Below are 25088 nucleotides of genomic sequence, written 5' to 3'. Positions count from 1 at the left end.
ATGATGAGGTGCAGCTCAGTGTCTCCACGCCTGTCCGGTCATTATTTTCCGACACATTCAGAGAGCAGCTGGTAAATATAGTGGCACATTTAGCAGGTGAGGAGCCTGATGTTTCCCTCAGGAGGTGGTGGAGACCAAATACTGTGGAAATAGTAAGCTGTTTGATGACAAGTTCAACATCACGTGATGATATGAAAAACAAAGTAGTTTGATACCATCTGCACAACATCCTACGGGTGGTAAGTAAATAGTTACCATGTTGGATTTGAGCCAGGTGTTAACCAGCCAAACAGAAGTCTGAGGCTACATCCACATTACTATGTTTTAGTTTTCAAACTCATCACTGTTGATACGTTCGCGACTGCGTCCACACTACTACTGAGTTTTCAAGCAACTAAAACTGAGAAGTTTGTTTCAGTTTGAAAACTCCTGGGCAGCATTATAGAATATATGGACGTGCAAAAATTGAGACGTTTGTAAATGATGACGCTGTCGTCACCCACATTCACTTCCTGGCTGGTTGTTATCAGACTCTGCAACACGTTGTTAACTCTGTTCATAACAGTTCTTCTTTGTTGTCGCTCCTCGGAAAGAAATCCATGAATATTTTGCTGGTTGTGATTAAAAAAAATAAAGACGTAAATAAGGAGCAGTGTTTTCTGTTTTCTATAGGTTGCCCGGCGGCCTATGGACAACTCCCTCCCAGAAGAAACTCTGAAGTCACAAATCTGTGATCGACGAAGAGACAGAACCACATTATGGAGCGGGAGGTGTCACAGCTGCCACATCTGAGAGTTCACAACGTGGCCCGCGGGACGGCGATCTGGGAACAAGTGTCCCAGCAACACGTTGACACTGTGACAAATCGGGGAGGTGATTAAACTGCAGCTGCAACTGTCCAAAGTTTTTTTTAAATTATACAAACATGAAGCTATAATAATATCTCGAATACAGGCGCCGTCATCTTGGGCTGGGGACGTAATTCGGATCGAGTGTCTGTGCGGCATCGATCGCGGAGTGGAGCTGTGACATCAAGGTACCGCCGATACACGCGCTTGACCAATCGCAAGTGAGTCTCAGCTGTCAATCAGCCCTTTTTTATAGCACCAAATAACTCATTAGAAACAAACTTATCAGAAACATGAACCCTTGACCACACATCAGTGTGAAAAGAACAACCTAAAATGACAGAAACCATCTTTGGAAACATTTATTTAATGTTTTTTTAGTTTGCTCCATTACCCATCTGCTAACATAGAGGGGGCGGGGTTTATGACCTGTACTGCAGCTGGCCACCAGGGGGCGATCCAGAGGATTTGGCTCCACTTTTGAGATCTGTCACGTCATCCATCTTTACTCACAGTCATTGAACAAGATGGTGAATCAGAAGGAAAAAAAAAATTTGATATGAAAATGCGAATCACTGCTCCAATCACAGAGCTTGAGGAAAGCTGTGTGACAGTCAGATAAATGACTTCAGGGTAGACTGGTCTCATCTGTCCTCCACTGCCTCTCCCAGCCTCGTCCTCGATCCTCTGAATAGAAATAAGAGCATTGAAACCAGATCTATTTCCAGGCCACATGAAGAGGGAGGACGGATCCAATAACCGAAACGCACCTTATATTGGCTACAGGTAACATTAGATGTGTATCGGAAGGTGTCTGTCCATGTACAGGCCAAGGAATGTGAATATTAGAGAACTGGTGTTTGTGTGTGTGTGTATGTGTGTGTCCGTGACTCAGATAAAGGTACACCCTGTGACTTGTGCAGTAACCGCTTGATAAAACTGTGTTTTCATTCTTTCAGTCAAGCAAATCACATCATAACATCCCAGCACCCAGCTGTACCCACAGGCTCATATTACACTGTAAAACACATTCCTCAGTGTATGTGTGTGTGTGTTTGTCGAAAGGAAGCAGTGTGCCTGAATGTGTGAAACTGAATCCTGTGGGGTCGCCGTTTGCTCCATAACACCGACCTCATGTTGACGGTCCTCCGGGCGACACGGCACATGTGTGTCCTGACCTCGCTGTCACACACTAGTATAGTACTTTATACTAACAGCGTAACACAACACAACACTGTATTAATTACAGTAAATTTGGCCACAAGTAAGTGGAACAACACACTTGGAATGACTCTTATTGTCATGTTCACATCACTCAACCACGTCCATGTTGGTGGGTGCAAAACTAACTTTTCTAGTTGACTCAGATACAATACATGAATACAAATACATCTTTAAATAATTATAATTAACCCAACAAACAGATAGATATCAGCAAATATATCAGTATTGGAAATATTTTATCTGCCTTATAGTGGTATCGGCCCCCAAAAATCCAAATCGGTTGGAATCTATTTGTAATGTCTAAATATGACAAATAAAGACAGAAATAAGCAATATGTGCATTCGTTTAGTAATAAATAAATAAATGTGTCTACATTAGACAACATTTACATCTTTTGGTTTTTTACACATTTTGAAATATCATAAAAAAAACTGAGAGAAAACGATGGAGAAATTTATATGTTTTATATGGATGAGAACTCGACAGACTGAGTCATTGGACGCTGATGTTCATACATGAAGCATGTGACCTAAACATGAAGAGAAGCTCTGCTAAGGTCAGGAGGCTTTGAACATCTGCATTTTACCAGACAAAAAACTATTGTTCATGAACTCATCAAACCCTTATTCAAACACATTGAGAACGAGATCTGTTCTACAGGACAAACAGTGAAACCAAATGAGTGACGAGACTTAAGAACAATCAGCGAACAAACGACACCACATGACAGTCGGACAGAGTTTCAGTGAATCACATCCTGAAGGATCTTCTCATTCAGGGTGGAGTCGGAGCGGCCGCTGTCAGTTTGTTCTTCGGTCCTGCGGTCTGCTCCAGCTGGGAGGTGGAGTCGAGCCAAAGGCGAGTTCCCTCGTGTCCATTCTGCTGCTCTGAGAACAGAACCGTTCTCTGCAGAGTCGTTGTTTTACGACTTGATGCATGGATCATGTCAAACTACATTACATTACTGTAGATTCATGTTGCTGACGCTTTTGTCCAAAGCGACATACAGTCATCACGGCCGGTAGCATCAAGGGCCTCGACCTGGACTCCGAACCCCAACCTCCTGTACCAAAGTCAGCGGTGTAGCCCACTAAAGCTTCACCAGCTGCTGCAAATGAACTTCCTCGTCAGTCTTTCCATTTCATACATCCCTCTTCTCCTCTGCAGTTGAACAAGAACCTTTCATTTGAGCTCAGACAACAATAGAACAGAATGGGATTAATTCAGGTGTTTAGATTCAACACAAAGCTGATTTCAGAGACACTCTTGTATATAAATATCTAACCTTTCCACACTGTCAACAATCAGACCTGTGATATATATGTTGCTGAGCTGCGTTCTTACATTATATTTTCAAACCTGGAGAAATGAGTAGTGTTGGTTTGTTTGGTGGAAGGACGGAACATTGGCTGAGAAAGATCCCACGGACATTTGGTGTGAATCTGGACAAAGAGGTGGATAAAGATGAATTATTTTTGTGTGAGATAGAGCGGTTTTTGATATTGTAGCAGATTACCCGGGGAATAATTCATGGATCTTGATCAGAACAGAAGTGGATTTACTGACGAGTTTGTGGTTAATGTCTGCTGTTGTTTGGAGGCTCGTGACACGGTCGTTGTGACCAGTGAGCTCTGTTTTCCACAATCCTGATGTGTTTATTACGGTGATTAAGATGACACAGAAAATAAAAGAGCTATTGCTCTTATAGGTGTATTGACAAAGTTGGTTTGTGCTTCTTTCTGCAGATGATTTAGTTCTGACAGTTATTGTCTCTAATGTGCACTGGGACGGTTCGAGGCTCCAGGTCTGAGGTCGTGCTACTCTGCCAGAAAAATGGTGGATTGCTCCCTTCAACCGCTGGTGCATGTGGAGGGGTTCAAGTTTTTTCTCAAGAGTCCTGTTAATGACTGAGAACGGCTCGTGAGGTCATGAGGGCGTTAAGACTGAAGGTGAAGCTCCTGATTTACCAGCTTCACACCCTCACTTTTGGTTTTGGAGATGTTGGATTTGAACCCCAGGGAACAGGCTGAGGAGCCAGCAGAGGTTCAGCACCAGATGAGGATGTCTCTCTCTCTGTGTGGACAGATTCTGGACAACTGGGAGGAGACCAGTTCGAAGCGATTGTATTTCCCACTGGTCTGGAAGACTCTCTGGATCCTCCACACGAGGGGGGATAATCAGTTATGAGGAGGAGAAGCTCCTCTCAATATCAGGAGGGCGAGTTGAACCATTTTCACTTCAAAAGCGTCTGACTTCTTTACCTTTGCCAGTAGACGAGTTTGTCGTTCTGTTTTTCTTCTGATGTCTCACGCTCAAATAAAGATGAACGATACGCGCCCCCCCCCCCCCCCCCCCCCCCCCCCCCCCCACTCACGATTACTGACGCCTCCATCTTAAGCGCCGTATCTCTCGCGGTATCTAGGTTCCAACGATACACGTGCACATGTCAAACATCACGTCTCAGCCCCCTTTTTATTGCATTAAGTAACTAATTAAACCAAACTTATTAGAAATATGAACATTTCAGTCCCTTCAAACTCGACGCTGACTGAACGGAGACTAATGGCCGAGATGAAGAAAGAGTCACCGAAGTTTCGACAGTCACTTCTGTGACACTCATCAAAGCATCGTGTTGAGGACAGGAGTGAAAACGATAGTGTCCTCCCCGGATTTCACTTTTCCATCACTGCCGATTGGAGATGGAGCGATAAATACAAGTGACTGCTGCAGAGTCATGTGACCCGGGAAAGGAGCTGATTGTTCCCACTCGCACTGAAGACAAAGGCCAAACGTTGGTGTGTTTTCTTTTGTCCAGCGTGAACCGAGCTTAAGACGGGAAAGAAAACAGGAGATGGGAGAGAAGTTTGCACAATAAAAAAGAATAAGGAAATAAAAAAAGAGCAGAGATGAGATAATAGAGCTGAGGAGGAGGAGACTTGACTGGAAATCCCCTCCAGTCACACACAGGGACGCACGTTAAAGTCATCCATACCTCCCAGCTGCTCTGTGACAGGTCTGGCAATGGTATGGACACACACACACACACACACACACACACACACAGATCCATACATCATGTGAATAGAATGTGATGGTGTGTGTGCGTGCACTGAGCCCAGCCCATGTGATTCTGTTGTCATTGACTGGTTGCTAATCGCTAACAGATGAGTGTGTGTGTGTGTGTGTGTGTGTGTGTGTGTGTGTGTGTGTGTGTGTGTGTGTGTGTGTGTGTGTGTGTGTGTGTGTGTGTGTAGGGTGTGGACCCTCTTAGCCCTTCAGCATATGATTAGTTCAAGATCCGAGAGCCAAATCACACACACACACACACACACACAAACACACACACACACACACGCACACATGCACACACACTGTGGTCATGTTACTCTGTATACTGGTCTGCTCAGTTATTGTGTGTGTATGAGTAAAATGCATGATCGTCATAATCATCATCATCATCATCATCATCATCATCATCATCATCATCCTCATCATCCTCATCCTCATCTGTTCCTGGACCTGTCCGCACTGCACACGCTCAGTGATGATGTCATGGGTGCAGGAAGTTGACCGCTCCTTAGCGACGATGTCAAACCTTCACAGTCCGACTGCTGCACCTCGCCCAGTAACCAGAGAGCCTGGGAAATGGTTTCACTGGGGTCTCCCCCGATTCACTGGTCTTACTGTCTCTGACGTCACTGGTTATTACCGGTGCTACTGGTGTCTGTGGTTCTACTGGTGTCAGTGGTTCTACTGGTGTCAGTGGTTCTACTGGTTTCAATGGTTCTGCTGGTTTCAGTGGTTTTACTGGTTTAGGTGGTTTCAGTGGTTCTACTGGTTTTAGTGGTTCTGCTGGTTTCAGTGTTTTAACTTGTTTCAATGGTTCTACTGGTTTCAGTGGTGGTATAATTGGTTTGTCACTTGTGCCAATATTCTGATTGGATTCACTAGATTCATGATTTCACTGAGTTCAACAGATCATGGTCTGTCTAGTTTTACTGAGTCGTGGCGTAACAGCTGCCCCTGGTCTCATTCACGTCGTCACTGGTTTCACTGGTTTTGAGTTGTAGCGGATTCACTGGATTCATGTTCCACTCTGCTCCAAATGGTTTAACTGGAGACGCTGTCGCTGGTTTTGGTGAGTTAATTAGCGAAACCATTTTCTAGGTTTGTTGGTGCTACTGGTTTCAGGGGTCTCCAGCGAGTTCTGGGTCTGACCCGGACCTGCAACCTGTTGGAAAGAAAGGAATCTGTCCATCCTTTGAGAGACGGCTGCCAGCTGGTCGCAGATCAAACGGAGAACTTTGGAAAGGTCAAAGAGGATCCTGAAGATGTTTCTGTGTCTGGAGACACATGAGTAATAAATAGCATCCCTTCGAATTTTGATAAACTTAGATCCTCAGAGTGAACAGTTTCTGGACTCGAGGCTGAACTTTTACACAAATCCTCTTCCAGCTGGGACGAGAAACAGCAAAACCACGCTGCCTGACTGCTAATCAACACAGACACAGACAGAAAAACCCATCAGCTCCTCCTGTCCGGGAACAGCGCTGGAGTAAATGATCTCACTGTGAATGGAACGAGACATCGGAGAGAAAAATCTTGAATCATAAAGGAACGAGTTAAATGTGTTGGGAAGTATTTATTTCTTTTTGAGAGGGAGTGAGCTCAAGACTGGAAGAAGAGACTGTAAGCACCTGCAGCTCTAATGTGGCTCAGTGTGTGTGTGTGTGTATGTGTGTGTGTGTGTGTGTGTGTGTGTGTGTGTGTGTGTGTGTGTGTGTGTGTCTGTGTGTGTGTGTGTGTGTGTGTGTGTGTGTGTGTCTGTGTCTGTGTGTGTGTGTGTGTGTGTGTGTCTGTGTGTGTGTCTTTGTGTGTGTGTGTGTCTGTCTGTGTCTGTGTGTGTGTCTGTGTGTGTGTCTTTGTGTGTGGGTGTGGGTGTGGGTGTGTTCAGGTGTCGTCAAGGAGTCTCTTTCCTCTGAACTCATCTTCAGGAGTTTAAGTCCTTTCCAGTTGTTGACCCTTCAAGTCTGAGGCAGTTAAAAGCGACGTGCTGGTGCTGAGCTGCAGAAAAACCCCCGGAGGCTGACTTCACTCCTTCAGGAAACAGAGCAGCTGAGGCAGATTGCATCACCACATGTTCGTCTCACTGTTATTATTGCAGTAGAACCCGAGGGCCGGGCGGCTTTGTTTGAATAACACCTTTCACAAATAAATATTTAGGAAGAGATGAACAGACAGAACGATGTATAACTAGAGCAGCACATATTTGTGCCAGGGCTGAACAATCCTACACATGATTGAGTTCCTATACTAGTCACAAAAAATTAAGTCGTCTTAAAACGCTGATTTGTCATAAAACACAGTTAAAGAAAGATCCTGGATCTGACCCTTAATCCGCACCTACGCCAAAATTGAATGGGTTCTTCCACCAAGTTCTCGAAATCCTGCAAACGAATAAATCAACAAACATCTTACAGTAAATTCGATGAAGCATAGATATCAGTCCCCTAAATATGAGTTTGTGATTTGAACCAAGGCCCCTAAAGGAGTTAAAGTCTGAGCTGAGGTTTAACTGGAACATTGTGAGTCGTCAGTTTTTGTTTGCACAGTGATATGAGTTAAACTTAGAGTCGAGGTTTAAACAGAGACAGAAAACAGACCAGAGTCTGAGTTTTTCTTTTGTGTTCTAAAGACATGTTTGGACTAAACTCAAGTACAAACACTCCGTTAGTCATGATTCAGTCATCGATACAGACACATCCAGAGACACACCCGAAGAGAGAGGGGGGAAGGAAGGAAGGAAGGAAACACCAGGAGGAACTAAGGAAGAAGGAAGGAAGGAAAAGAGGAAAAAAGGATGCCACCAGAATGAAAGAAAGCATGAAGGAAAGGTATGGAAGTGAAGAAACGAAGAAAAGAACTGAGGGAGCAGAAGACAAAAATGAATCAAAGAAAAGAGAGATTATGTACTTGATGGAAGTAGAGAGAAAGAAAAGAGAAAGGGTTAAAAAAAAAACAAGGATACATAGAGAAGAGAGGGAGAAGGAGCCATGGAAAGAGGGAAGAAAAAGAGAAAGATGAAGAAATGAAATGAAATAAGGGAAAAGGGGGAAGGAGGAAGAAGATAAGGAGAGCTGACAGATGGAGGGAGGGGAGGTGGAGCCAGGGGCTGGATTGATGGTGTGATGGAGGGGCAATGAAAAGGTCAAATGAAAGAGAGGGACCCCACCCAAACAGAGAGGAGGGTGGGGTGATGTTGAGGAGAATGAGGATGAGGAGGAGAGGAGGAGAAGAGAGGAGGAAACAATGAGGGGAGGGGGAGAAACAATCCCACAAGAGTCAGAACAAATCCAGTTTTCCATCACTTTGTTGTTAACATGCAATGGAAGAATTTCACTGAATCTTTATTCATGCAACATGTTTCAAGCTGCCGCTAACGTTTGCATAGCTGATAAGATTCTGACGTCCGACGACTAAAGACTTTCATTCAGTAAAAATATAGAGTAAAAGAAACATTGTGACTTCAAACTGGAGAAAAAGTCCATTCTGACATCTATCAGCTATTTTACCTCTTAAAAAATGAGTCGTGAAAAGCTCGACTGTGTCTCACTGCCTCTTGGATCTCTCTCAATTAACTTTGTGTCTTTGTGGTATGAACATAAACTGTATACAAAGACGATCAATGATCGTTGTGCTCCCGTTGTACAAAAATTAAGCTGAAATATTTCGGACACGGGCACCGCCATTTTTGCACTTCTGACGTCATTTTTAGACAGAGAGTCCGCGCAGTAGTGATCGTGGAGTGGCGCCACACTATGGAGGTCCCGCCCATACGCGCGCTCCACCAATGACAAGTCAGTGTCAGCTGTCAATCATGACGTCTTATCAAATAACTAATTACAACCACTTTTCAGAAACATGAAAACGTGAACAAACATCAGTGTTATATGAACAACCTAAAATGACAGGAACCCTCTTTGGTCCGTGTCCCTTCTGTTAACATGGAGAGGGGCGGGGCTTATGACTTATACTGCAGCCAGCCACCGGGGTGCAATCAAGATGATTTGGGTTCACTTTTGGGAGGTGTCATGTCAGCCATTTACTTACTTACAGTCTATGGGGTAACATGACCCTCCGTGACCTCTCTCCTCGACCTTCATGGTCACTGCAGAAGTATGTCCTGATTGTTGAAGAGTCAGACTCTGTCGCCTCGATTCCAGCGACAGCGAATCTTAAAGGTGATTAGTTCACATTTTTAGATGTTTGTTGATGATGTAACTTCTAATATTATGCATATTACAATAGATATTGCATCATTTGCATCCTTTGACAAAGGCTGCTTAAAAATAAAAAATATTGTATACTATCACTCAAACCCTGCAGGATCCTGAGTCCAGACCGAGACCCACAGAATCATCTGATGATGTATGAACACTGTAGTGCTGTTATACTGCCCCCTCCTGGAAGCTCCAAACAACCAAACAGTTAAAGCCAACTGACAAAGAAAACACGTTTACATAATGATGGTCTTGTATTAAGACTCAACTCTCACTGGTGTATGTGTGTGTGTGTGTGTGTGTGTGTGTGTGTGTGTGTGTGTGTGTGTGTGTTGTAAAGATTTAAAATTTAGCATTTGATTGTAGATGTTCACACGTCAAATACATATTTCACAATGATGGTTTCGGTCACTTTAGGTAGTTCTCGTCACACTGATGTGTTCAAGTGTTCATGTTTCTGATACGTGAGGTTTTAATTTGTTATTTGTTGCTACAAAAACGGGATGATTAACAGCTCAGACTGACTCGTGATTGGTCTAACTCGTGTACGGGGTGGAACCTTGACAACGCGCCTCCACTGCACAATCACTACGGATTCGAACCACTGACCTTCTGATGAGTGGACGACCCTCCTGAGCCACAGCCACCCGTCGTAGAAGACAACAATTACATACCAACAATAAACAAAGAAGAACATGACAAATGAAAACACAAAAAAACCACTGCAACATTTGTAATAAATAAAAAATATATTTCACCTTCAGTTTAAATTAGAGCAACAGTCAACAGAGAATTCAAGTCGAGTCTCTGGTGCTGAACGACTTCATCAAATGAAAACAACTTCAGGAAATATGTCCAAACATTCGGGTGGCTGATGCAAAAATATCCCCGTTTGTCCGACTTCCTTGAAAATGATCAGCTCAGTGTCTGCATCTGGCTCAGATATCAAATGTTTTATTCAACATATGAGCCAGGACGGCGAGGATCAGGTGTTATCACTGAAGACTTGTCCAAGGATGGAGAGTCGAGCGCTGAATGGTTGAACGGGACAGGACAGCAGGGGGGCTGTCTTCTTCTCGCCTGGTTTCAGAGCAATGCTTTCTGATTGGCCAGGGGGAGGGTCTTTTGTCTCTTTGGCGGGCGGTTTTGATTGGCGGCCGGGGTGCGACAGGCTGAGCAGGATGTCTTGGAGCTCCCGCCGCTCCTGAGCGTGGCGGCTGCAGCAGTAGAGCGCCGCCGGGTCGAGGGGGTGAGCCTCCGTGTTGAAAATGTACCCCCCGGCGCCTAAAACGCACCCGCCCCCCTCGCCACCCTCCTCCCAAGACCCATCCCCCTCCGTCCCCCCGCCATGCAGGAAGTGGTTGGGGTCAAAGAGCAGGTAAAGGTACTTGATGGTCTCAGCGAGGAAGAAGGACTCCATCCTGTTGTCCAGCTGATGATCTCGCAGATCCTTAACCTGCAGGAAGAGAAACACTTTTGAGTATCAGTGACGGAGTCAGCAGACCTAGTGGTCGGAGGTGTGCATTTACACCTCTGACCACTAGGGGGAGCATCTATTTATTAAGAGACCTATTTAAAGCTCCAGAAAAACAGACGTCAGAGATGTTCGATTCCTCATATTAACATTTGTCCGGTAAAAACATGAAACTATGGAGGGAGCATATAGTCATGGATATTGATTGGCGTTTACAGTCGCCAATAGCGTTGAATGTGCGTCACGCCATCACGGCAGTCAACGTTAACTAAGCCGCTTAACATGGAAAGTCATGGCAACAGCCTGCTCTCTGTTGTCCTAGACTTCTCGCCACCATCTTCGTGTAAGCCTGCGGATTTAACTGATGATTCGGACAGCGTAGTTGTTATAGTTATAGTCAAAGGGAGGAAGTTAAAAATTCCAGAAAGCTTTATGATTGGTCACAGAATGAGTGAAAAGCCCCTGAGCGCCTCGGTTCCTTGTTGAATAAATCAAAGGACAGAAAAACAGACCACTTCCTTTGTGTGTAGTTAATGTCTCCATTACATTGTTTGTCCAGCAGAAGGCGCTGACGATTCTTTTAATGACTGAATTTTTTTTTGTTCAACTTAAAACTCAGTGGAGACTTACACTAGCATAGCCACAGGGCGTCTTGGTGATCTTCTCTATGGACTCCAGAGCATCGAGGCCCAGCTGCAGGTAGGTGTGGTCACCTGTGGCTCTGAACAGGTACATGGCGCTCTCTATCAACTCTGCAAGTAACAAATAATAAAAAATTTTAAAAATCAGACAACCAGGGAGCTGCTTAATGACCTGATCGTCTGATAAAGGCTGTGATTGGTCAGAGGACAGACCTGGTCTGAGTGGGTATCCCTCTCTCTTGTCCACGGTGTAACCCTGCGGGATGCTGTAAAACTCGGGCAGACCTCCGAACTGTCTCCACACCGAGTAATAGTTCTGGAACGTTCTTACGGCGCTGTCCAGGTTCCCCAGCAAAGACTGAAACACAAAGCACATCAACAGGTAATTACGACTACGTGATCGCACCCCAGTGCACATCGTGACCGCTGATAGGTGGAGCACATTTAAATACAAAAAATGTCAATAGATGTCGCTTTGACTATTACTCAATATTGTCATGTCTTCAAGACGTCTACATATGGCGGGCAGATCTGACCATGTTCACTCGGCAATACAACTTTTCATCGCAGAGGCCTTGAGGTTGTAAACACCGATTTTGAAGTTTGATTCATTCTGTAGGAGGAGTTTGTTAACGTACAATGGCCAACTTCCTGTTGGGTTAATGCTATGACACCCTTTTTGTCTCCTCGCTTTTTGTACGTGTGGGAATGACATGCATATCTACTAATTTTCGTGCATCTAGGTGAAACGTGCCATTGGCCTAACGTGTGCACCAAGTTTCGTGAGCATATTCAAAAAAAGAAGAAAAAAAATAATTCCTTGATTACAACAGGGTCATCAGACAGGATCGCTGGTGTGTTGACACCAGTTCCTCTGTGATTGTGAGTAATTTTGCTTTTGTCAGCAGCCTTGAGTCAAGAGAAACCTGTGTATTACCGACCTGCAGGCCGGGCCAGAAGGCCTCCAGAGACTGGAAAACAGGCATGGAGACGGTTCCTTTGTGCATCTGCACCCACAAGTACCAGTCGTCGAACCGAGTGTAGTTCTGAATGGCCCGGTCGTACTCTGGTGAGAGAGGCATCACGCTGATGTAAATCTGATCTCACAGAGGGTTTCCGCTTTCACTGGAAGTAGACAAAGCTGCCTTGCTCAAAGTGCAGATTACCCAGGAACATGTGTAGCAGCTCCTCGTCCTGCAGCATGATGGCTCCTTTCACCAGATACTCAAAGTAAGAGTCCACCCCTGCCCCGATGCCGGCGTCCTGAGCCACCCATTTCTTTGACACAATGTCAATGTGGTTCCCCACCTGGACAGAAAGACAGACAGGCAAACACACACTTTTTTTCTCACTTTCTTTAAAATGGCGAGATAGCGGAGGTATGTGCTGTACACGAGCTACCTTCTAGTTTTTTGGGGGGTTTTCTCTAATGTGTTTCATTTGTTCTTCCCAGTTCAAATGAAGACGGACAACAGCTCAGTTAAAATGAACATAACAGGACTAGTCACCAGTCCGATGTCGGATCTGGTCTTCCACAGGGCCCTCAGAGCCTGGCGGGCCAAGTTCTCAAACGTCGGGTCTCCAGTCAGTCGACTCAGCGTCGCAAACTCCAGGATGTAGGTTCCCACGCCGGCTGTGCAGGTGACGGGCGTCTCTGTGGGACTGACACCGTGCAGCAGGTTCACGGTGCCGTACGGCATGCCGGTGGGAGTCTGAAATGCTGAAGACCATTTACTTGTGTTACATCTGAGAAGCTGTACGACACAGGTCTTTTAAGATGAAGTACAACTGTTGTATAACTATTTTCCATAGTTAATCCATTAATCGATTGAATTTTGATACGTCACACAATCACTGTCAAATAGAATAATACAGGCTTTAAATACTGTAAATATATAAACTTTATACATGCACTCAATATACCTGACTATTGTATGTTATATATATATACATGTATATACATTTATATACTATATAAATATAAAGACGCATGTTGTCTAAAAATCTATGCATGTTGTTGTCCACTGTTTTTTAAAAATATTTATTTATAGATGCATCTATTTTTCAACTCCTTTTCACCTACTTTCACCTACTGTGGGTGTGTGTGTGTGTGTTTATACCAGGCAGCAGTTTCCTGGCGGCGTCCTCGGCCATTCTCAGCAGCGGCCCTGAACAGGGCCAACCGGGCTCCAGCTCCATCCCTGCTCTCCCTGCCAACAGGTGAGCCGACAGCAGACCGCCCACCACTGCACAAAGACACACACACGATTATGTAGTTTGACAATTGAGCATAAATATAATTTTTCAGTCAGAATCAGAAATCTCCCTTCTACCTCTGATGTTGGTTTCGAACACAGATGCGTTGACGTCAATGTCGAAGTCCACGGTGTCTTGGAGCAGCGACGCCACGCGCTGGAACTCAGTCTGGTTTCCCAAAACCTTCATAGATACATTTAAATTTCAAATGTTCACAACAGTTTGCCTCGAGTCACACCTGAAGGCAGCATGACTCGTTTACAGAGGGACGTTTATACAGTTTTCAAGATCATATGAAATGATCAAGCAAGTTGTATTCATGCTTTGATTTGTTCCTGCCTGAAGTATGTACAAAGAGCTTTTACAGATCTTACCATTAAAGTGTCGAGAGCATCGATCAGAGTGAGAGAGAAACTGTGGAAAAAAGAGGGAACGGTGGAATTCTATTATTTTCACCAAGGAAACCAAGATGTTGATATTACACAAACCAAGAATAACAGCAAAAGAGTTCAGTCGAACAAACAAGACAAGAGCAATTTACATTTCAAAAAGGCACAATCACTATGATAAACCTTGATCGTACCTGCCCCAGGTGTCCTGACCGTCACAGGTGAGTGGGCGGAGCTCGTCGTAGGGGAAGGCGTTGTCGAGGTAACTGTTGTAGGCATGGTAGAACATGGACTTGATGCGCTGCCTGAAACATGCAGCGGGTTGGAATATTAACCAATTGACTGTATATAAAGATGATTGATTACTGTATATACAGATAATCAATGAATGTATATATAGACGAATCAATGACTGTATATACAAATGATCACTGACTGTATGAATGATCAATGACTGAATATAAAGATGGACAATATATTATAGGCAGATATTTATCCATATACATATTGAGCTGGCTCGTAAAGATGTATATATACATAGATATATTAGGTATTCAGTACATAATTAGCCCTTAGACATGTTTAATAACTCACATTGCTGCAGCCAAAAGATAAGTTTTAAGGTTTTGTTCAATACATTTAGGTAAACCTGCTTTTCACCCACCATTAAAATCGACTTAAAAACTTAAATTATGTCAAACAAACAAAAAAACGTTCAACTTTTTGAAGCTGTTTCTGTTCCCGTGTTATTCACCTGATCCCGGACATCTCCTCCTCCGTGAACTGACGAGCCGCCGCATCGTTCAGCAGCCAGACCACCAGAGCCACACACCCGGGAGCGCGCATGGAGACACCCGGAGACACCCGAGGAAACCCGCAGAGATCCGGAGTGACGAGGGGATAAATAAAACCCAAAGTAATGAAGGAAACACAGCTGCTCAGGTGAGTTTTAAGACGACACCGTGCAGCAGCTGTCCACAAACAGGAAGTGAACGAAGGGCGCATGCGTCAACCGAAGCACTGACGAGGATTTTTTTTTTCTTGTGCTTTATTGATAAAGGAAAAAAAGAGCAACACAACATAAAGTAGACACACTATGAAGTGTCACGGATATACTAGTAATAAAGAAATGTATCAATTAATTACTAATACTAAAGAACATTTATTTGTAAATTAACTATGGTAAATGTTATTATTATCACATATTGTTATTATCTCCCAATCTATTCTGAAATGTGTGGCTGCATGACCCAATTATAGTCGTGTATATTAGTACTTGCTCTTTGTATTAATAACTTGTTTTTTCATAAATATTATGTTGTTTTTTCAAAAGCTTTCATGATATGTAAACAAGTGGATCCAACCAAAGAGGCCACGCCCCTTTACCCTGTATCCTTATACAATACTTTATTTATCTGTATAATATACATATTTTGTGATGTATGAACTACATAAATATATTGTATTATTCGGTAGTGTGGTAATTTTGTATCTTCAGTGAACGGAACGGAGGAAAGACCAATCAGAGAGGGTGTTACAGGACGACGTGTGAAAATACTCGTGTTTTATTGGCTGAGAGGTTTCCGTGTCTCTCTGAGTTCCTCGGGTTACTATGCCAACGCTAGGTAGCCTAGCTCAAACATACACACGCACACAGTCAGTCAGTGAAAACATGAAAATAAAGATTTGTTTAAAGTAGACGGTGACACAGACACCAGCCGGTGATGCTGCTGAGTCGGGAAAACAAGGTGTGTAAATGTCTACGTTCCAAGTTACGTCACCATGATATGCGAACCTGAAGGTAACCGTTGCAAATTGTGCGTTTAAATTTGTAAAAAAAAGTTTCATACATGTAATCTGAATTTGAAGTCGAAGAGAGAAACAACACTCGAGAGGTTGTAGATTTTTTTTTAACTTGTATGTTGAAATTTTAACTTTTTCACACAATTTGAAGTCACAGAAAAAATATTCACAAAGGTTAAGATCGATATTGACATGAACACAATGGCGGCTGCCAACTTGTAATCCAAAATTTTACTGAAAATGATTACATTTAATTAAATTTAATATCATTTTAATTTAAATTATATTTTACATAAATTATGGATGGATCACGTCCTTAGTTGTTGTAAAATAAAAACAAAAATTTAAATCAAAGCATCCCATTATGGTGCAAATGTGGTGTCATCCCCGTGATGCAATGATCAAAGGCTCAAAGGCAAACACACTTATAATAGTATATCTATGTCGCATATACCAGGTAGTGATCATCCTAGAATCCCATTTGAATTATAGCAGACACAAAGGCGAGTTACTTAACCACATTTGATAACACAAAACTGGACCAAGACCACCACCCGGAAAGACAAGCACAATCTCTTAAGAAACGTAGGGCGTTCTATACAAAACACAATGCTTCCCGCATTCACACTAATTATAATAATTAAAATATCTTCCTCCCTTGTACTCTCATGTTGATCCCAGTATTCAATAGGTGTGTGTGTGAGTACTTTATTCACACCACATATGTTCTCTATATTTACACTATGTGATAAGACCTGGACTAAACCGTCAGCTTCACTCAAAAACATGCTTGTGACCATTTTTTTCTGTGTGTATACACGTTTAATACATTTCTAAAAGATGGAGACTGTGCTGGAGTCAGACATAGAGGAGCAACCAAGGAGCAGAGAGGCACAAGAGGAGGAGGAAGGCAGAGAACTGGAGGAAGCTCGCAGAAACTCCCACATCTCACCTCTTCAGCAGCTTCTGTGAGCCCGCCCACACACACAGACACACACACACACACACACGCACGCGCACACACACACACACACACTTGAAATCATCAAGGTTACTCATCCGCTGCTCTCAACGTTAATACACAGTATAAAAATTGAACCGAAATTTTTTTGGTGTTTTCTTCTTGAAAAATGATTAATTATCCAGTTGGCTGCAATTTTTTTTTCTTTTGAGCAACTAATCAGGTCATCAACTTATTGCTCCGTCTCCACTTTGAAAACCGTATCTAAATCTCACTGTCTGACCTGTCTTTGAGGTTAAGATATTTGGAGCATTTATTTTTTTACAGGCCTGTTTTTTTACAGATTATATTTGGCATAAAAACCTCATAATAACTCACTGTCTTCATCTGCTTCTCCAGCGTGAAGTTGGACATGACGGACGATTCGTGTCCTGAGTCCCACAGGATCAACTCTGCTGATGAGATTCGACTGTTGGCCATTGCCGACAACTTCCGATGTCAGTATTCGCACTTGTTTCCCGACCGCAAGCCGCTGCTGCTCTGCCCTCTCAATGAGTGTGGTGTTAGGGTAACACTCCACCTGTCTTCTTTTCCCCCGATCTATACATTTACCAGAAAAAAGAGCCGTATAACACATCTCTCTGTCTGACACCAGTGTATATTTGTCTAATATTCAGAAGTTTGTGTCTACCACTCTTCGGCCCACATCACCAATGTACCCTGAACTCTTCACCTGGGAGGGCTGCGCCTCGTTTGTGGCGGACTTCATGTCTCTGGACCCTTTGGAGCCACCTATCGACCTGGTCAGAGAAGAAACACCTGCACCCACTTTTTTCTTTCTTTACTATCTGTTGATATTAGTCAGAATTTTGAACATCTTACAGGCCACATGCATTTATGTCGCCATAACTACCAGTTTCTGATTTGTAAATATTGTTCACGTCATCATACATGAACACTGTGTTGTAGTTTCCAATGGGGAAGTAAAACTCCTCTGAAAGCTCTGATGTAGTTGATTAAAAAGCTAAACAATAATGTCACTCAGTAGAGCTCACACTGTGTGTGTGTGTGTGTGTGTGTGTGTGTGTGTGTGTGTGTGTGTGTGTGTGTGTGTGTGTGTGTGTGTGTGTGCGCGTCCCAGCCCAGGTACCTGTTCTCGCCCGCCTCAGTGCTGCACACTCAGAGAGCCTCGTGTTTTGAATTTGCCACGCTGCTCTGCAGCCTCCTGCTCGGCACCGACTATGACGCCTACTGTGTCAGCGGCTACGCAGCCAAAGAGATGTGTCTGCTCGACCAGAGCCTGCAGGACTGCCCCCTTTTGTGCACTAACATCCAGGTACACTCTTTGTAGGTCAATGCAGTAAAAGTATTTAATCAAGTACTGTATTTAAGTACAATTTTGAAATACTTGTGCTTGTAATTATATATGTTGTAGGAGTTAACTGTAACTGAGTAGTTTTACATTATTGTATTGCTATTTTTACTTCTGTAAAGTATCTGAGTTTTATTATTTTACTGCTGCTGTTCCCCCACAGCTCACGGGTGTGAATGTGTGTCTGTGTGTGTGTTGTGTGTTGCTATGTGCAGAGTGTGACCTCAGAACTGGAGACACAGGAGAACAAATACACGGTGAAACCTCCGAGGGATCTGAAGAGTCACTTTGTGGCACAGCAAGAGAAGAAGAGGCAACAGGAGGCTGAAGCTGCTCTGTTTCAAAAGCTAGAGGAGGTACTGCGATCGTCTATCACACCAACACAAACTGTACCACAGTTGCAAAGTTATTATTCTGAAGTTTGATGTCTTCAAATCAACCAGGAAACAATGTTTTCTTTCTTCTTGTTTTTACTGCATTTCATGAATCTTAATCTCTTGCATCTGGTTTGTTTTTATTCTAAAGCACTTTATGAAAGTATTTTAATTTGAATTCCTGTAGTATATATATTTCATCACATTTCAACCAGGTTCATTCAGACAAAAGTCCAATATCCAAATATATTTTTAAAAATAAAAAAATATTTGTCCCTTTTTTGGTTTGAAAAATCAAAGAATTGATTACTTGATTATGAAAACAATTACTGATGAATTTTGTGTTGATCGCCTGATTGGCAAATTTTCGTACCTGTAATAAAACCTCAGCCAGCATCCGCAGGTTCTTATCCTGAGACACCAGCAATAAGAATGAAGTTTATTGAAGATATTAAACTCTTCTCTTCTTGACCTATCACCCCTTCCCGCCCGTCGTGAGCAGCAGAGCGAGCAGCAGTCTTTTGACCCTCTGCGAGGGCTGTGGGTGCACTGCTGGGTCCTAGTGCTCTCTGGAAGTCGGAGCGTCCAGGAGAACTTCTTCATTGACCCCCTGACCGGGATCAGATACAACACCGCTGCCGCCGACTTCCTGGGCATCGAGAGTGTGTGGAACAATCTCAACTACTATGTCAACATGCAGGACTGCAGCGCCGGCTGCGTTGTGAGTCCACGACCACCGCACATACGATAGTGTCAGAGTCACAGTCAGTAGAGACAACAGATGATGAATGTGACGGTCATGAAAGAATGGTACATGACAGCATTTAGATAGTCTGTCAACACTTTACAAGGTGTGTCTCCTTCACACACTGATGACGCAGCATCAGGAGCTGTCAGGGGTTCAGTGCTCAAGGACACTTCAACACGCTCACATCAACACACCTGAGCCAGTCGTCGGGAAGAAATAAGTATATTTGACATACCCCTGTTTTCTGTGTGTGTGTGTGTGTGTGTGTGTAGGGTATGATGTATGACCTGGAGGATTTGAACATGTGGGAGCCGGTCCTGTATGGAGCACCATTAAAGAAGAGAGAACAAGAGAACAACGAGAACAAGATGATGAGCAAAATGAACAAAGATGAGGAGGTGTGTGTGTGTTTCTGTGTATGTTTACATTTTTGTAAATGTGTTTATGTTCATAACTCACCTTTGGTCAGACTCTGAGGGAGAGCAGGTGTGTGGGGTGGGGATGAGAGACTAACAGTGACCCACGGTCCAGCCCAGAAAGGAAAGAATAGAGATGCTAACTGAGGGAAAAAACAGATTTATTTACTAGAAAAACATCAATTTAGACCATTCAGTTTACCAGAGAGACAGGCAGACTTTCACTGATGCTGAAACTGGATTTTATCTTGAATGAAAAGTTGTTGTTTGATTTGAAGGAGGAGGAGGAGGAGTCCTGGGTTTTTGAGATGCCGAGATCCTGGGTGAGCTGCATCACAATCTCAAAAAAAGGTATAGCAACTCCACACGAGTACGAGTTTATCCGAAGGTACAGTGAACTGATACTGTACGTCACAAACCAACACAGAAACACTTCCATCTCTAATTGAGATGTTGTTTGTCCAGGAGCAGAACATTAAAAAACTGTGAACTCCTGATGACAGGATTTGACTGAACAGGGACTTGAACAACAGACCCTCAGATTAAAAGTCTGATACTCTCCTCAGGCTTCATATGGCTGTTTCTTACAGCAGAACAGCTAGGTATTGAAAATATATGAACATAGATCATCGTCACTGTCCTGATCTTGTCTGACACTGATGCCTCCTCGAAACCCAAACACACCCACCTGCTGCCTGTCCTCTTTATTCAGACCTGGAGACTCGCTGGCCGGGAGGACAGAAGGTGACCCGCTACAGAGGAGCCCGGCTTGAGAAGTTCTCCCCATACCTGAGGCCAGACGGCCTGCTCAAACAACTGGTTTCATACAAAGACCTGGACTGTGAGTGTTGAACAGAAACTATAGAAATCATTCAGGGCTATTTTTTTTGAAAAAAGAAATATAATGAGGATTCTTTACTATGTCTCTCCAGTAATATACTGCAATATTAATAAGTTTGTGTATCGCATGATTACATGTAACGTGCGTGTGCGTGTTTGTATGTATGTGTAAGACACTGAGGTCGCCACAGTGAAGGAGTGGTATCAGCACAGAACGGACCACCTGCAGGAGCGGGAGGTGAACAAGATTGACAACTTCACCACAGAGCACTTCAAATATGGACGACCATTCCACCTGTTATGTAAATCTGCTGCCTGCTGCTGAACGGTTAAAACATCACATGACCACTCACACACTTAAACCGCTGGTCCGACCTCCAGCCCCCGAATTGGGACTCACAGCTTGTGTGTTGAAATTGTAGAATTTCTGACTTGGTAATGTTAAAAAGACACCAGTAGCCAATAGCAGTGTTTACCATCCATTGTTTCGAAGGTGTCAAAATATTTGACTTTTGTTCAGTGAAGTAAATCCTCCTGTCAGTTCATGTGTTGGGGTTTTTGTTCTCATGTAGATATGATATGAACTAATGACGCCATTATTAAATATAGAGCAAAGATTAGATAAACCTTAACCTACAGTTTGCCCTCAGCGTTAAACGTCCCGTCTCTGGAGTGATGGAATATTTGTTTTGCTCAGTTCACAGATACCAGACCCTGACCGCAGACGGCATACACGAGATGGAGTTCAGCAACGGCCACGTGAACCATCTGGTGCGGAGGCTGGTGTCATCAGGTGAAATGACGGAGACCTTCGAGAACCGGGCCGACTTTCTCTCCTACAGGCGCGTCGTCTTCGGTCGACACGTCCAGTTTTCAGAAGAACAAGTGAACTCTGAGCCGGACATCCAACTTCTACAGGTAGAAATATGTAAACAGGAAATAGGAACTTAATTTTATCAATTGCTTATCACGTTTAACGTACAGATTTTATTGTATTCTTCAATGCATATTGACCACCTACACAAATATATTTTTATGTGATTTGTGTGTGCATGTGTCTGTTCTATTAAAGGTGGTGGAGCGTTTCTACAGGAATAGATCCAAACCAGCCAGTGAGGACGTGGCCGAGCGAGTGTTCCTGGTGACTGAGAGACGGATCGAGGTGACCTACCACCTAGAGGATCTCAGATTTATCCCTTCAAAGAGGAGCTTCATCAAACCTCGAGATTCGACAGAACAAAAGAAGGCAGGGGACTTCACACCCGACATGGTCTCCAGCTTCCAGGTTCAAACAACACAGACACTATAGTACACTACAGTCTCTGAGCTGCCTCCGGGATCATACATACCGTATGACAACATTTGTGTCGGCGTGCATCTGACTGTGTGTGTTTTGGCTCGGGGGATTTAGGTGGATCCATCTGAGAAGCTTATTAAGACCCTGACTCTGTATGAGATGCTGGTGGCCCTGATGAAGGATGAGGAGAAGGTGACGCTCCAAATCAAAGAGTCTCTGAAAGAGGTGACGATGTCTTCACTTTCTCCCGTGTCCCCCGTTCAGAGGACAAACAGTGAAAGGGTTCACATGATAGATCACGCGTGTGTGTGTTTCGAACAGGAATAGGACACAGACAGACTCATTCACTTATAGATATCAATCTCTAAATATGTCTCATATTTTTCATCTAGATCTATGAATAATTCCCAGGGAAATTGGTGAAAATGTCAAAACACATACTGCCTCACAATGTCCTTTTTCATGGAAATCTGTTCAGTAGTTAAACGGACAATGAGTTAGTGCCACTGTGACTTCAGCTGAAGATGTGAAATCTTTTCCTGTGAGCAGGTGAGAGACATTGTGTCCTGCAGACAGCAGGAGGAGGGAGACATTCAGCTTTTCCTCTCTCCATGGACGACAGCAGGAACTGCCAAGGCTCACAGACAGAGGCAGATTATGGTGAGAGACACACACACACACACACATCACACCCTGTTGGCTGATAAAAATTGGCCGATATGAGTCTTTAACAGTCATATCAGTAACTGTGTTTATGATTTGCTGATATGAAAACCTTTATTTTACGGAATAAAAAATGTAGAGATGTGCATTTTTGTTTACATTTTTCTTCATATTTCATATTTTCTTAATTCACGTTCTATATAAATAAAGCCATATATATACATATATATATGTATAAATATATATATTTGGCTTTATTTGTGTTTTCCTTTTCATAGATAAAGTTAATGGTTAAGCTGTTTAATATCAAGCCTGAATTACATTTCTTTGTCATCAAGGTTTGATATCTTAGAAATCATTGACATTTTACATATATTTGTATGTATCGGCAAATATATCGGTATCGACAACTGTTTACATCCTAATATCTGTAAATCCACGTGGTTACGTCTCAACCCTCATTAAGAAAAGACAAACACTGCTGTTGATGACAGTTGTTGATGACTGCTGCTGCAGGAGCGTCTTGCTGTGGAGGAGCAGCGGTGGCAGCAAGAGAAGGAGAAAGACATCCTGGCTCCGATCCTGATCCGACTGGACAACACACAGACTCTGAGCGTCGAGGACGCCAAGCAGCTCCACCGGGACTGTTTGGCCGAGTTTAAACAGAGACTGGTGGAGCACGCTAACCTCATCCGGGAACGCTACGATAAGGTACAGCACAAGTTTACTCATGATGATCTGTTACAGCTCTTTTCCTACAGCATAGTTGAACATGATATTACCTTATCTGTGATGTAAATCTGAAACATCAAAGTTTGTAAAACATATAACCGAAACTCCATGTGACTTATTATTGGAAGCTTCTGGTTACCAAGTGTTACGTTAAATGTTTTTACACACAGCTCTTAGTTACATTATCTGCTTCATTATTTATTTCTGAGTTTATTAACATTTTACTGAGGAGACGTGAACCAACCTGATGCAGAACATCGAGGCCATAAAGAGGAAGAGTTTGGGATTAACCAGGAGGTCTAGAGACACTCATCAAAGATTTTTTGTGATTAAAAACTGTGTGTTTAGGAAACACAGGAACTGCAGAGGAAACAGCATTGGTACCAGCAGAACCAGCTCACCATGACGAAACAAGAGGAGGAAGGATATCAGACGTTCTGCTCCGAGAAAACTCTACAGATCAGTGTCACCCAGAGACGACTCAGCATGTACAAAAAGAATTCATTATTTTTCATGTTTGAACAGTCTGAACGGTTATAATGACGCACAACCATTTGCTCACTTTCACTGTGTGTGTGTGTGTGTGTGTGTGTGTGTGTGTGTTTTGCAGGCACAAGGAAGCAGCTCCTCTGAAGTACCGTGCTCTCGACCAGAGGCTGAGACAAGACCCTCGACTGGCCCCTCACATGATCATCTGAACCAATCATCTGCCTCCTCTTCAAAGACCAATCAGATATTTAATCTCAGATAAAGGTTGTGGACTAGAACGTTTATATAAATCATGTCTGAACATGAATCCTCTCGCAGGGATTTTAGGAGGGCAGTTAGCAGATTGTGTCAATTATTTGACCTCAGTGTTAAAGTTTAGCTCTGTGACTAAAGTGAAATCAAGATGTCTAAAAAAAACGTCAAACACAGTGGTAAAATATTTTCCCTTGGTGACCCTGTTGTATGTGACCATCAGCTGTATCTCCTTTACTGGGGGGGTGGGGGTGTAATGAGTATTTCTGCCTCTAGGCGTCCTCAGTCTCTGTTTCTCTCATTTAAGTCTGATTGTTTTCAAGAACTGTGAGTTTGCCTGGTTTATTTATCAGGTCAAGAGAACAACCAAACTAAATGACAAAAGAGAAAGAAGTTCCCAAAAATGTATGGATATATTGCCAATATTTGTATCAACAGTATGACCTCATAGTAGGGAGAACATCTGCCAGCTGGAAAGTTCTCTGTATAATGACTCAGAGCTCATTTATTAAGCATTTGCAAATAATTTATTAACCAATAATAAAGGCAATAATACAAATTCTTGATGAGAGTCTTTGAATATGCAAAAATGGTTGCAGCTATCAGGACATTTTCATGTGTTTATTAAGATAATTATTTGTTCTAATGCCTCCTATGAAGACATCTGAATATTAGTATAACCATTTTAATATTTGGTCTCTGTTATCTGTTTATGTTGCTTTGTCGAATTACGGTTGCAGAAAAATACATAAATAAACAATTAAATTACCTGCTAAAGACTACATTATAATCATTTATTAAATATTTATTTACTGCTAAAAATGTTAGAAACACTAAAGTGTAGTATGAGTATATTTTAAAGGAAGTTATAGGTTAAAAAAAATCCGATAATCTGTTGTATAAGAAGTATATAAATAAATACTATAATGTGTGTTTTGGAAGAATCATAAGAACACATCCTAATATCTGTTTTTGGAAGAATTATAAGAAAACATCCAATAGTCTGTAAGAAAAATTGTAAGAAAACG

The 25088-nt window shown here is 42.9% G+C and overlaps 2 protein-coding genes across 3 annotated transcripts; one reads left to right on the top strand and one right to left on the bottom strand.

Annotated features, from left to right (window-relative positions):
* Positions 1-10083: 10083 nt before the first annotated feature.
* On the bottom strand, positions 10084-15119 carry edem2 (ER degradation enhancer, mannosidase alpha-like 2). The gene is made up of 11 exons (XM_035644658.2): positions 14868-15119; positions 14308-14418; positions 14099-14138; positions 13802-13907; positions 13589-13714; positions 12977-13188; positions 12635-12776; positions 12410-12534; positions 11682-11826; positions 11458-11579; positions 10084-10809 (listed from the first exon to the last, which is right to left on the bottom strand). The coding sequence occupies exons 1-11, from the start codon at positions 15116-15118 to the stop codon at positions 10339-10341; spliced, it is 1851 nt and encodes a 616-aa protein (XP_035500551.2). The 5' UTR covers position 15119; the 3' UTR covers positions 10084-10338.
* Positions 15120-15709: 590 nt separating this feature from the next.
* Positions 15710-24621, top strand: ccdc135 (coiled-coil domain containing 135). 2 transcript variants are annotated; one of them, XM_035644653.2, is made up of 18 exons: positions 15710-15861; positions 16757-16884; positions 17277-17445; positions 17555-17680; positions 18019-18213; positions 18465-18605; positions 19126-19344; positions 19644-19769; positions 20066-20138; positions 20500-20628; positions 20801-20929; positions 21325-21545; positions 21700-21912; positions 22039-22149; positions 22474-22584; positions 23104-23298; positions 23668-23807; positions 23930-24621. In XM_035644653.2, exons 1-18 carry the CDS (start codon positions 15838-15840, stop codon positions 24015-24017), a joined length of 2538 nt encoding a protein of 845 aa, XP_035500546.1. In that variant the 5' UTR covers positions 15710-15837; the 3' UTR covers positions 24018-24621. The 2 variants fall into 2 exon arrangements, with proteins under 2 accessions (XP_035500546.1, XP_035500547.1); XM_035644654.2 differs by lacking the exon at positions 15710-15861 and adding an exon at positions 16346-16501.
* Positions 24622-25088: the final 467 nt, after the last annotated feature.

Source organism: Scophthalmus maximus, chromosome 3, assembly GCF_022379125.1.
Source record: "Scophthalmus maximus strain ysfricsl-2021 chromosome 3, ASM2237912v1, whole genome shotgun sequence".
Classification (NCBI taxonomy): Eukaryota; Metazoa; Chordata; class Actinopteri; order Pleuronectiformes; family Scophthalmidae; genus Scophthalmus; species Scophthalmus maximus.
The sequence above is the reverse complement of the archived record's forward strand: the minus strand, read 5'-3'. Positions and strand labels throughout refer to the sequence as shown.

What these genes read in the sequence shown, in the direction of transcription:
- edem2 (XM_035644658.2), bottom strand. Translation starts at nt 15,118, where the DNA reads ATGCGCCCTTCGTTCACTTCCTGTTTGTGGACAGCTGCTGCACGGTGT. An exon ending in GGTCAGGACACCTGGGGCAG is followed by an intron (nt 14,139 to 14,307) that starts GTACGATCAAGG and finishes TTTTTTCCACAG; the next exon opens with TTTCTCTCTCACTCTGATCG. An exon ending in GCTGCTACACATGTTCCTGG is followed by an intron (nt 12,535 to 12,634) that starts GTAATCTGCACT and finishes CTCTCTCACCAG; the next exon opens with AGTACGACCGGGCCATTCAG.
- ccdc135 (XM_035644653.2), top strand. Translation starts at nt 15,838, where the DNA reads ATGCTGCTGAGTCGGGAAAACAAG. An exon ending in ACTGCAGCGCCGGCTGCGTT is followed by an intron (nt 19,345 to 19,643) that starts GTGAGTCCACGA and finishes GTGTGTGTGTAG; the next exon opens with GGTATGATGTATGACCTGGA. An exon ending in ACCCAGAGACGACTCAGCAT is followed by an intron (nt 23,808 to 23,929) that starts GTACAAAAAGAA and finishes TGTGTTTTGCAG; the next exon opens with GCACAAGGAAGCAGCTCCTC.